At 40.9% G+C, this 13,826-nt stretch overlaps 1 protein-coding gene across 2 annotated transcripts in view; it reads right to left on the bottom strand.

Moving 5' to 3' along the window:
- The window catches only part of DERA (deoxyribose-phosphate aldolase), an 83,037-nt gene extending 74,281 nt beyond the window's left edge, over positions 1 to 8,756 (bottom strand). The window contains exon 1 of one of the 2 annotated variants that reach the window (XM_064479069.1): positions 8,646 to 8,756. In XM_064479069.1, coding sequence (XP_064335139.1) covers positions 8,646 to 8,676 — 31 coding nt within the window. In that variant the 5' untranslated portion in view covers positions 8,677 to 8,756. Of the gene's footprint in view, positions 1 to 7,346; positions 7,408 to 8,645 lie in introns of those variants that run through there. The other variant, XM_031444042.2, reaches the window with a different exon arrangement.
- Positions 8,757 to 13,826: the final 5,070 nt, after the last annotated feature.

Genomic DNA, 13,826 nt, shown 5'->3' with positions numbered 1-13,826 from the left:
GGAAGCTTGTGAAAACGCAGACTCCTGGGTTTATTCTCTAAGTGGGACAGTTAAAGCACCTGTGGTGTGGTGCTCAAGAATCTGCATTTTTAATAAGCATCTCAGGTGATTCTGATTTAGGGCCAGTGCCCAGCCAAGCTCCCAGGAAGCCAACAGCAGGAGAGGCAATGCAATGTACTGGAATAAATCAGTAAAGAGAGAGAGTCAGCCTGGTCTCAACATCAGTGCTACCTCCAATCAGCTGTGTGACTGCAGGTTTACCTCCCCAAGGTCCCTGCTCACTCCCCTGTAACACAAGGGTGTCGGACTGACAGCTAAGATGCCTTCCTGCTATGAAACTGTAACATGTTTTTTTTTTTCTAAAAAGGTAGCTTTATAAATGTGGACACTATTTTCCTAGAAAACAGTGTTTGACATATTCGTAAGTAATGTTTATTCAAGGATCTCTACATCAGAGATAAAAGGTCTGTATACCTTTAACATGCCAGACACGTAGTTCAAAGCCAAATGTTAGACACTGAATGTAATCTCACACACACACACACACACAAACTGGTACCTGGTGGCCGTGGGGCAGGAGTTTGTGTCCACTAGGCGTTCAGTTCAAAATCTTACCTGAACCTGGATTACGAGAACGGTTAATTTTGATATTTTCATCAGACATTAAAGACCACAATCTTGACATCATTAACCACATTCCAGGAGAACCAAAACACAGCTTAAGTGGCACCTTTTTAGGAAGTAATTACGAGAGGCTGCTCTTATCTCAGACTTTGCTTTAGGGGCGGGAAGCCTGACTCTACAAAGAGAGTCAGAAGCTGCAGCCCGGAGAGTCTCAACATTCAAAAAATCTGTATAGTTTGCTAGAGCAGAGATGAAACATTTCGGTTTCCAGGGAACTGCCTGCTCTGGCTGAGGCAGGCTGACGACAGACACCTCGGCAGACACGCACACGACACACACCAAAGTTAACCGAACACGTTCAAAGTGCCTTTTTATGCCTTTAACTCAAAGATGAACACATTTCAAGGTGACCCAATCCTCAAGTGACAGGCAGTGTTTTAAAAGGGCCAGCGCTCTCCACTTAAACCATTTCTAGTGACAAGTCTGGATGCATCCTTGGGGGCCCTCTCCGCAGCTCAATTACCCGCCTTGCTTTCCAGGCAGACACATCCCATTTCAAATGAGCGCTTGAAGTTCATCTTCCCTCCTAACAATTAACAGCCACAGAGCTTAGATGCTTTGAAAAAAAAAAATTCTTGTTTTAACTTAGCAGGCATCACGGAGGACTTTTAATTATTTAATTATACAGCAAACCTAAATGCTTATTTTATAGTTCTTTCCACTCATCAAAAGAGTATGAGAAAAATAAAACACAGCCTCATCACTCATGCTCATAAGCAAACAGTAAAAGACTTCTCAGGTAAAATCAAAGTTCATGTTCAGAAAAGGACGCCCAATTTAAAATCTAAAAGCGTACATAATCGTTATTGACTGTGTGTGTGAACTTCACACATAAAACATGAAAGTTTTTTTTCTTCTTTCTTCACTGAATTATTACTCTTAGCCATTACAGAAAGAGAAGATTAATTAGACTAGAAATCTCAAAACTGGGTTTGGAAAATAGCTCATGAAACAGGAGCTATTAGTAGTAGTTCCTTTGCAGAAACTACTGTCAAAAATATCCTTTCCAAAAAACCTCCCCTGGCCTATTTGTAAATTCCCCAGTAACTTTCTAACCCGACTACTTCTGTGAGGTCACTTGTGTCGTACTGTGATGCTCCAAGGGCATGGAGACCAGGCAGAGCTCCCTGTCAATCCCAGCCATCACCATGGCCAACAAGGAACAGCACTCTACTTTGTCTTTTTTTTTTATGTGTATAAATTTATAATATATAAAAACAAATTTTAAAAATATATTCTGAACCCCCTTCCCTTCCTGAACAACTGTCCCAATTCCCTACCCCGCGGGGGATGGGGGGTAGGTGAACAAGGAAGTCATTTGAGCCGGGTGGGGAGGGGGAGCCACTGTGGTCCAAAGTGGGGTGAAGGAGCCCAACAAGCAAGGGGGGCCTCATGCCCAGAGGAAGGCCAGAGTCCAATCACAACACAGAGAGTGCCTGCACAAAGGGGCTGCCAGACATGGGAGTCAAGACAAGCAGGATAGTAGGGAGGGCATAGCTGGTAGAGCATGTGCTTAGCATGCACAAGGTCCTGGGTTCAATCCACCCTTAAAATAAATAAACCTAATTACCCCCCCCAAAAGACAAGCAGGATATAGAGGCTATCCACATGGAGGGGCAGCCTGGCCCACAGTGCCACAGACTTGCTAGGGGCATCAGTGTGGGCAGTAGCCTGGTGCAGGCAGTCACAGCCCAGGCAGGATGAAGGTGCTCAGCTCAGGGTGTCAGAACCTGAGAAAGTCAAGAAGAATGTCTACTGGGGGTGGGGTATGTACAGCCTGGCACATGGAGGGTTTCAAATATGCAAAGGGGAAAAAACAGAATAAATCCATGGTGTTGGACTGGAATCAGAGCTAGTAGTGTGAATACATCGTTTTCACCATATAGAGATATAGACAGATGATAAGTAGCCAGATACAGAAGTAGATGTGTGTGCAGGTGTGTGTGTGTGTACACAGTGTATGCATTCTCCAGCTCTGCCAAGTAAGGGTCTTAGGAACAGAGACACTCCAGTCTACTGTTTCTACAGCTCAAATCGTGGCTTCTATACACCATTATCCGCTCAAAGAAAACATTCCTCAGAGAAAGAGCTGATTTCAGTGCTGGGGCAGGGAAAGCATAAGATAAACCTGGAACATCCTGTTAAACCAAACAAGAAAGAAGTACTTCAAAAATCATGGGGCATGTAAAAAAGAGAGAAGCCAGGCTGAGGGGGCTCCCCTTAGCAAAATCTGAAACAGCCTAAATATTATATAATAATAGTAACAATTATAACCCATTGGGAAAAAAATAGGAAAACTCGAATAGATACTAATACAAACAAACAAAAATAAATTGAAAGTTTGCAGAGGGACAGGATACTTAGCATCAAAGCACCATCCCACAAAATACACATGAACTACAAAAGTTACAAAGCAACTTTACAGTGGGGAAGCCTAGAAGACACCACTTAATTGAGTGACCAAAATGAACATCAATGAAACAAATCAATGTCACGTGCTACCTAACAGGATGCAGTGAGAACACAGAATCATTTCTGTGAATTTCCTGCCAAAGATGCATAACATAAACCTAACCACAAAAAAACAAAAACAAAAACAAAAACAAACAAACAAACAAAAAAACACTGCAAACACAAATGGAGGAACATTCTATAAAAATTCTATAAAAATAACTGGCCCATATCCTGCAAAAAGTGAATGAAACACTGAGCAATCCTTGTAGAATGAAGATGACTAAAGACATATAAAGATTAACATGTGATTCTGAAATGGATCTCTTTGAACTAAAAAAAAAAATGTTATTTGGACAATGGCTAAACCTGAATGAAGCTTGTGGATTAGACAATAAGAATGTAACCACAGTAAAGTTCTCATTTTGAGGACTGCAGTGTTGTTGAAACCTTTGAGGACAAGGTCCTTGTGGGTAGGAAATATTCAAGTATCCACGGGGTGGTGATGCGTCACGTCAGTCACCCGTTTCCTTCAAATGGATCAAAGGAAAAAAGTTCTACTGCATTTACAGCTTTCCTAAAAGTTTGAGATTGTTTTAAAGTTTGGGGGAAAAAAAAATTATAGCAAAAAAAATTTTTTGTTATTCTCGTTTATAATCAATACAGGTTTCTCCCACTATCCGAAAGTAGAGTGTTCCTTCTAAGAAATCTTTTGTCAGCTGAACTAGCACAAAGCAAAGAGCATTACTCTTTTTTTCAAAAGTCCTTATTATGTCCTTTAGCTTTTACAAAAGACCTACATTAGCATGGGTAACAGCCTTTTTATCATAAAAGTGAAGATCTTCTCGGACTTCTTTCAGTTAGCCAAAACAGGTACTAATGTAAGTCTCTCATAAAAGTGAAGTGGTGAAGGTAACTGAGTACAGAGTACAGGGGGATACCTGTACTCAGCGGGCAAGATAATCAAGGCATCACTACTAAGATCAGAATGACATAAAAATAATTACTTTCATACCATCTTTCTTCCCTAGTACCTAGAGCATTACGTACACACAGGCAGCTCTGGTGGAAAGCAAAGAATAAAGAACTTGTACTCAAATATTCTGGATTTAAATCATGACCCCAACGCTTACTAATTAGAAGATAATACACAGGTTACTTATGCTCTCAAAGCCTAGTCTTCTCACCCATGAAGTGAGGATAATAACCTACCACAAAGGACTACTGGGAGAATTAAAAGAGGCAATGTTTGCAAAAATATCTCATTCAACCTAAATAAATATGCCTATGTTAATTTAAGTATTAAGGAGAAAAAATACTGGATTCAGATATAAAATCCACACTAACTTAAATGTGGGTCAAATAAATTTTACTGTTAAAAAGAAATCTCCAGTGAACTCCACTTGGGAAATCTACAGAAATCTAAAAAATTTTAAGTTCTATTCTTAACTAATCTGAACTACAGTCAAATTGCCATATGCAACCTAGTAAAGAATATGCTACTTTATGGTTTTTTTTTAAAGCAGGCATTGACTTTTGTAACTCAGAGACAAACTTCAATGCCTTTCCATCTCACAAAAAAGTAAAACAAGAGTAGGGATTCTGGAAATGTGATTTACGTCATTTCTCACCTGAAATCTATATACTCAAAACGCCTTGAGCAGTTTCCAAGAGACTCCAGTTAAAGAGATTCCAGTTTTCAAGAAACTACAAAGAGAGAAGCCCCAGATTTTGGAGATCCAAAAAACAAAACAAACAACAACAACAAACAAAACCGAAAAAAGGCAAAAAAGCCATCTCAAATCAACAAAGCATAATTATCAAAAATTTTCTGGATTTCTTTTTTCCTTTCTCTTCTTTTTTCTTTTCTTTCGTCCATTTTTTTTTAATTTTAATTTTTGGTGGGGGAGTGGTAATTAGGTTTATTTGTTTGTTTAATGGAGGTATTGGGGACTGAACCCAGGACCTCATGCATGCTAGGCACACACTATACCACTGACATATACCCTCTCTTCTTTCTATCTTTTTTTATACTTTAAGATCACATCATGAGACAGGATTGGTTTTTAAACCCAGGTAACCAAGGCAAGCCCAAAGACTGGATGGAGTATGAGAGCTGAGGTTTTCAAAAATACGAAAAGACAAAAGAAAACAAACCAACACACACAAAAAAAACCCTTGACTCTGATCACTTGGCGATCACTCCCAGGTCCCCACCTCTTGATGCTCTGAGGTAACATCTTCACATCTACATGAAGAAATCCCAGAGGAAGGCTGGCTTTAACGAGCCACCCCAGAAAATCTCCTATTTGATGACATCTAAACCTACTCTCACACCCACTGAAGTCTGGATATTCCCATCCTCCCTCAGGATAAACTTCATCTTTCTGGAAACAAACTGCAGCGGTTAACATGTGGGTTGTGGTAATAAAACAAAAACCTTTCGCACAGACATAGGCAAATCAAACCTGAGAGAGTCACGTTAAAAGTCACGCCCCAGTTATCAACTTGCCTTCTCCTGCATTACAGATCGAGTGCCCCAGTGAGCACCAGCAGACAAAGTGTGGTGGGGGCTGACCATGCAGCGCTGGCATCAAACCACCTGGGTTTGAACTCTGGGTCCGCCACATTAGCTCTGCCTGACCAGCTTTTGGCAAGTTACTTAAAACCCTCTGTACCTCAGTTTGCACATCTGTACAAGAGGGATCATAATAAAATCTTCACAAAGCTGTTGTGAAGATTAAGTGAGATACTGCAGAAAGCATTTAGCATAGTGCCCGGCACACGGCTACAGCTCTGTTACCCAGCACCCAGGGACGGTGTCTGGCACATAGCAAGTGTTAAATAAAGAATTATTGTGCAAGCACGCCATGCAGTGCCTAACTTTAAGATTTCAAAACCCATTCAAAAAGTTTTTTTTTTGTTTTAATTTTTTAAGATAACTTTGCAATGGAAAATCACCGTCACCAAAATCAGAAGCATTCTACACTAAAGTTATGTCTCAGCACAAGTGGCAGAAATGAACTCCCAACATTTTGATTCTTATCTAAGTTCTTACGGAGAAAATAAAAGTTACAGTGCAAGAGGGCCAGAACCCAACTACCACAACTCATTCAAGGTGCAGTTTAGGTACAACTAATTTCTTAAATAGACAAAAAATAAATGGAAAGCGACCGCCTACCACAATTGCAATTATTTTAATTGTAGCACTGGCTTGATGCCCAGCTCTGGAACCAGACCTAGCTCCGTGAAGGCAGGGACGACCCTTCTCCCTACGGGGACACAGCTGTCACCTACCCACTTACAGCAAACACTGCCAGAAGAAAAAGCGGTGTTTAGCTTTATGTTTGAGTTGGAGAAAGTCAGAAATGAATGTATTAAGCAGAAAATATCTTAAACAGATAGCACTAAACATGGACATAAAAATGAACATTAGAGGGCTGCTCCATTTGGACATTTCTCATGTCCAAATTTGACCAAAAAAGAATGTTTTCCTTGAAGGGTTTTAGCACAAGGGTCAGATTCAGTCTCAAATGAACCATTTATTTAAAAAAAAAAAAGATTAACCAGAAGTATATACATACACTACAATATAAATAAGTGATTGGACCAGTAATAATTTTAGTTTTCTTGTGCTAATTGTATTTTCTAAAATTTTTACAGTACACATGAATTCCTTCATAAGAAAGGGAATAAAAGTTCATTTCTTCAAAAAAAAAATTACAGTGTTTATTTTAAAAGACTTTTAATTAGAAAACTCTACAAAAGGCACCAACTAGTATATTGCATAAATTAATACTAAATGATTTTTTCCTAGCACATAAATATTTCAAATAACCCATTTTAGCACTTTAAGCTAAACCTCTGTCTAGATTAATGATTAATATCAGTGAAGGGAAAAACACCCATGAAATATATATGATTTAATTTAAATAAAGATAATATAACAAAACTATGATCATTTAAATAAGCTGCACAAAAATCACATTTACTCCACATAGCAACTATACTATATTGCTACTTTTCAACAAATGAATGGATGTGATTCTAATTCTTGCAAATTAAGAAAGTAAAAGTGTTTTGTCAATCATACGTTAATAAGAAAAAGAAAGTAAAAACAGTGTAATTGTATTCTGGAAAGGAAAATTAATAAACTTCTAAGTTTTGGGGAAATAGTACATCAAATGGTGTTCAAACTCACAGAGCCATACCCTGAACACGCCAAGGTAAGACCCTCTGTCCACTCCTGCCCCCCATCCAGCACCTTTCAGGATCTCCAACCTAGGGAACTCCTACGTTACTAAAGTCCACATTCCAAAGATAGAACTAGGGTTTAAAATATAACCTGCTAAAGGACAGTGAGTAAAGGAGAAAGGATTTGGTGAGGAAATCACCTGCCTTTACAAAGACAAGCTCTTACCATCCAACCAAAGTTCTGGACCATCTCATTAAGTCTAGACCGTTTAACCAGAACAGTCACTTTTAAAGAAAAAGTATCTTCTAAAAGTGCCTTTATGTGTTATATACAATTTATAGCCAATTTTCTCAAAACTGGCCCCTAAAAACATAACTCTCCAAATAATATTATTATACACTTACTTGGTACATTGTGAGTATATATGTAGTAAGTATGTAATAGTTTACTAGGTACTCACAATGTAACCAACAATTTACATCCTCTCATTTAATCTCCAAACCACTTTATGAGGTAAGTGCTACCATTATAACCATTCTACAGATTAAGAAGTTTAAGCACAGAGTGATTACGTTATTTGCCCAAAGTCACACAGCTAAACTGAAGATCCGGGATACAGATATGCAAGCTGTAATAGTTAAACTAAGATCCTTGTCCTTTAGCTCCATCGTGGTTTTGCTATTTGAATTGCAGTGTTTGCACATTTTTAGGACATCAAAACTAAGTTTTCTTGCCAGAAATATTTTCTAATACCAATGAAATAAAAAAAAATGGTGAAATAATCTAAGCACTTCTAAAAATCTACCTCTAAAATCATATAGTTTACATTAAGTTATATAGCTCAGAGACCGGACAACTTTCCCAACAGCACGACCACTCTGTGGAGACAGCTGTGTTAACAACTACCCACGGAAAGCCAGCATCAAACCGCACAGGGTATTCTATTAGGGGCGTGGAAGGGAGGTTTTCGTCTGGTTTGTCTGGGGGCGTCTTTGGGGTTTGGTTTTTGTCGTTGTTCTTTGCAACCAGGGAGCCAGAAGGTGAACGAACGAGTTGGAAGTTGGAAGTCGAATCCTTTCCTATTCCTTCCGCTTATAAAAATAAGGATTAAGAGCCAAGTGTGGCTGGTCCACGTGCCCAAGAGTCAGGTCTCCTCAGCGCGGCCCGCGCGCCGGTGGCGCGGCGCCGGCGCCGCCGCCTCCCGCCCCGGCGAGCACGCGCCCCGGGGACCCGGCCAGGGCGCCGGCGCCGTGAGGCGGGAGGAGGCAGGGGACCTGGGCAACCGAGAGGAGAGGGGGCGACCGCGGGCCCTTACCGAGCTCCGTACCCCGCTGGTGCGCCGACATGGCTCGGCAGCCTCAGCCCCGGCGGCTACTGGCGCCCGCCCGCCTCCGCGTAGCCTCCCAGCTTCCTCCTTCCTCCCGCCGCGCGGCGCCCGCGCGACCCGCCCCGCCCCGCCCTCCTTGCCCCGCCCACCGGGGGAGCCTCCGCCCACCGGGGGGAGCCTCCGCCTGCCGCGCGGACAGATCTCTGGCGCACAGCTCCAGGTGGGAACCCCGCCGTGTCTTCTCTGTCCTCTCCGCGAGGTGCGGAACTCCCGCACTAGCTCCCGCAAATCATGCTGCCAAAACTCGCGCTCAAATACTTAACTTGCCGACTGCACTGAGTAAGGAAAACTTTTCACCGTAGGATTACAGAACAAGAGAGGAGCGGATCCTCCCAGTTACCGTCCTCTGAGACCGCGCAGAGCTGCATGGCTGCGCATGTCCGCGCGGTCCTATACCTGAAAGGGCAGCCAGCGGTGATCCCCTGGCCTTGTGAGGGGGGCCAGCAGGCAACTGGGGCCCCGGAGCCCTGTGACTCTAATCTAGACTTCGTGCAGAGCAGCAGCTGTGTGGTCTGAAAAGCCAGGTGGTGGGGAGTGAGAAGACCCGGGGTCTCAGCCTTTCTCTGATGAGTGCGACACTGGGCCATCAACTGTCCTTCTAAGCCTCATTTTCCTCATGTTAGAAAGCAGCTTCACAATTTCTTGGAGCTCTGAAACTCTGATTCTGGGGTACCAGGATTTTTTTCAGCCTGAATTCTGTGACCAGGAGGTTAAAGTTGTCTCGAGTCATTCAACACAGGCTACTAAGTCAGCTCCACTCTGCTGAGAGAAGGAAAACTCTTATTTATGACTTGCTTACCATGGCCCAGTTACTGTACCAGGTATTTTCAGATAGATAGCATTCCAGTCTCAGAACAAATCCTGCCAAGTTCATATTTTATCTCCATTGCTCTACCTGCAGACACCAAAGTTATGAACAGAGGCATCCTGGTGTAGTGGAAACTGAGTAGACTGGGAATGATTCCAACCCCTTAATATACCATCAATTCCACTTATCGATTAGGTGGTGGTTCTAGGGATGTTACTGCCTGTAAAATGGGAATGATCAAAATAGATTTGCTCTGCAAAGTCATTGTAAGTGTGTAAAGCACACAGTACAATATACATCATGGCACATAGTAAGTGCTCAACAAATGGAAGCCATTTATGTATTGTCAGGTTCACACAGCAATTACAGGCTACACAGGAAAAGAAACCCCAGTATTATCCCCCTACACGGAGCTGCTTCTCAGCCTTGTCAGCACAAGGCTATTGCTGAACATTTTGGATGTGTCTAGATCCTATTCATAGTATAAAAGCATTTTTACCTGTTTTTATCTTAACCCTGAAAGCCCAGAGCTGGCCAGGCATTCACAGCTAGACCATCCCGTTCCCCAGTAGAACAAGAACAATTTCACAGGACACCATCAGCCAAGGCCATTGTGCTCATGGTAAATCAAAAACAAGACCACTTGTAATCATGTCTGAACTCATACACAAAATGAACATTGCCCAAACTACAAAAATGACCAAACACACCCCTATCCCGGCTAATATAAGTGATTGTCACTTCTACACGTATCTGTTTTAGCCGCACCTCATTCTTGTATTTTAGGTAAGAATTAAAATGCCTGGTCAGAATTATCACCAATTCCTGCTAGTATCAATCCAAAGCAATGGTCCACTTCGTTGAACCTTCCTCAAATCACCTAACACAAGCCCAAATCCTAGTCATTTCTAACACTTTCTTACTGAGACACCTCACGGTTCCCCTAATGAGTGTTCTCCCTCATTGCAGCGTGTTAGTAAACCCAGATTTATCCAACTACAGGTGGTTCCTCGTGGTCTTTGGCTGGAGAGCCCTGACATTCCTGAAAGATACAAAGACAATAAATGGTATCTTATTTTTAGAGGCAGATACAACTGTAAGCCAGATTCTTAGGGCAGTCATTTACAGGTTCCTGAGGTAAAAATCCACTTAGATTATGGACTGTCAACCAGTATTTCTAAATCGAGTGGGGAAAAGTGTAGAAGCAGGGAGGACTAGGGCAGAGAGTATGAATATCAGAATCAAAGTATCTCAGAACTGCAGAGAGACTTATAGAACATCTGATTCCTACTTCATGGTGAGATAAGAAAAATAAGAATTATATTGAGTCTTTTATGAAGCTGAATTTATTCAATTTAAAGAACAGTCCTTTATTCTGAGACTGTGTCCTTCACTACCAACTTGGATTTTAAAATGCCCTTTCTTTTATGAAGATTGTAGTGGTAGATAATCTTTCCTTTTTAATAGCCTCACTTGGCAAGATTAGTAGACCGTTCTATCTTGCCCTCCCCCTGCCCCTTTTTAATCTATTGGTCTGCCAAATCCCAAAGTTGAGGAATCACTGATAGAATAAATATATAATGCTAGCTAATATTAAGTGCTTCCTATGAGTTAAGCCCTTTCCATCAATTATTGATCACCAACCCCCACCACCCCTCCCACAAAAATCTGTGTGTGAGAACTACTTTTACAGATAAAGGAACTAAGGCTCAGAGAGATCAGGCTGTAATTGCTAGAGGATGGTTCAAACCCAGGCAATATAACCCTACAGACCACATACTTACTCTTCCTACTATTTCTTTGGACAAGCCACTTAACCTCTCAGAAAGTTTCCATCCATATATAATGGGGGGGGGCAATATTACCTATCTCATTGGGTTATTGGAGAGATTAAAAAGTAACAATATTTTAAAACCAAGCAGAAAATCTAACATAAAAAGACACTTAATAAATACTATTTCCACATTCATCTGCAGACTTAATCAGTTATTTTCCACTTGACCAAGTTCTATTTTCTCATTAATTGTATGAAGTGATTCAACCTATAAAGTATTATTACCGTTCATTAGCTATCATTTAGATGCATACTTCAGCCTTGTTTACACAGGTAAATATGGTAGATGCCTCATTTGTTTCTTCAGGAACTCCATTGATTTTAAAGTCACATTGGCCTGTGTGGTACTATGTTATACCGGCAACTGTGTACTCCTAGAAGCAAAGAAAAGCTAAGCCTCCTATTTGAGACAGTTCTCACCCCAGTAATCCTTTTTTTTTTTTTCAGGAATTCCCCCTGGTGTGAGACCTACACGTACAGTAACTTACGTAGTAATCACTTTCACCAATAGAATCACTTTTTTGTTTAAAAATATCCAGGTGTAAAACATCAGGTTCATACTAAAGAAATATTTTCCACTGGTCTGACATTTTCGATTTCCCATTTTATTCTGAAAAAAAAAATTAAGTATTTCAAAAACAAGGAAGTAGATAACAAATTCTGCCGAAGGTTTACTACAATGAGGACAGAAAAGTGACCACTAGGTTAGAAACAAGAAGTATACTGGAAACTGACAGATGCAATTTTAGTAAACATATACTCGAACTTTTTGCTAAAGTAAATTGAATTCTACTATAGGATTCTACCGTTATAAAGCGTTGCAAGCAGACCAATGGCCACTGAAAGATGTCCATGTCCTAATGGCTGGAACCTGCGAATGTGGCCTTACATGGCAAAAGGGACTTTGCAGATGTTTTTAAGTTAGGGATCTTAAAACTGGAGAGATTATCCAGGTGGGTCCAATATAATCAGAGATGTCCTTTTAAGTGAAAGAAGGTGGCAGAAGACTCAGATTTGAAGATGCTATGTTGTCGGCTTTGAAGATGGAGGAAAGGACCGTGAGCCAAGGAATGCCAGTGGTCTCTGGAAGCTGGAAAAAGGAAACAGATCCTCTCCTAGTTTCCGTAAGAAACGCCCGTCTGCCAACACCTCGACATGAACTCAGACTCATTTCAATCTTCTGATCGCCTTAACTATAAGGTAAATTTGTTGTTTTAAGCCACAAATTTGTGGTAATTTGTTACAGCAGTGATAGAATACCAATCCCCAAGGATACCAAACACTGGTTGTTCCCACAGCCTGCCAGGCGGTCTACACATTAGTATGTATGAGACTATCATGACAGACAAGGTTACCCTTAGGAGCTAACCTAGTAAAATCCCTAAAAACATGCCCTCTGTTGTTAGAAGCAGGCAACAGTCATAAGCAACTCTTACTAATCCGGCAAAAGCCAAAACCTAGAATGACTTAACCGGCTAACCAGAGAATGTGCAAAAAGCACCTAATAATTACTACAACACTGTCAACCAGATATCTGATCAACAAGAACATTCTAGTCACACAAGTATAAGCCATGGTTTGACAGAGCACCATGGCCAGAAATTCTTCAACTTACAAATTCAAAACAACTTTTACAGATTTCCAGCTGTATGGCCGCCAGTGTTGCTGTAAACATGTATCGGTACAAGGTCTTCAGACTTTTAAGGAACCTAAGTAGAAGAAATTCCCTTTGGCCATAAACTTCATAAATACCAAGCCATTTCAAAATTCCAGTCTGGTACATACAAACCTCAACTTTATTTAGGAAAAGTCAGACTGTGATTGGAGTCTGAGCAATCTCTGGAGCACTGACAATACTGCCACTGCCAAGCAGAGGACCAAGCACGTAGCAAGTTGACAGGATAATATGAGCTCCTAGGAGACAGGGTGTGGCCCATCAGTTGGCTCTCCCAGCGACACACCTCTCTCGGCCCTCTCAGGTGGTCACAGCCTACCATGCTTTCTTCCAGTTACCAAAAACCCTCAAAAACTTATCTTATTCTTTGGTTGGCTACTTCTTTTAAGGAAGAGTCATCAAGGGTCATTCACAAGATAAATGAGAGAAAAAGCAAGGTGGCAGAGATGTATTCATTTGTCTAGAGAATTTCCCAATTACTAGTTCAATATTCCCTCCCTATTAAAAAAAAGTAAATGTATCACAAGTCCAAAGTCAGTTGACCCATTTTATTAGAAGCTTGGTCAAAAGGCTTTTTGAATAGCATCTGAACTTTAAAGGATAACGCAAAATAAACATTGCAAAAATCTTATCTGTATATACACACATAGAGGTGCACTAATGTGCATTACTGTTCACTCAACCTTAACAGATTTCTGGTGGCAGTGGTATATTTTGAGTAATTTTTCTATCTTTCTGCTAATTCTGAATTGCATTATTTATTTTTTATAACCAGCATGTATCATTTAAGTA

This window comes from Camelus dromedarius, chromosome 25 (assembly GCF_036321535.1).
Source record: "Camelus dromedarius isolate mCamDro1 chromosome 25, mCamDro1.pat, whole genome shotgun sequence".
NCBI lineage: Eukaryota > Metazoa > Chordata > Mammalia > Artiodactyla > Camelidae > Camelus > Camelus dromedarius.
This window is presented reverse-complemented; position numbering and strand designations above follow the sequence as displayed.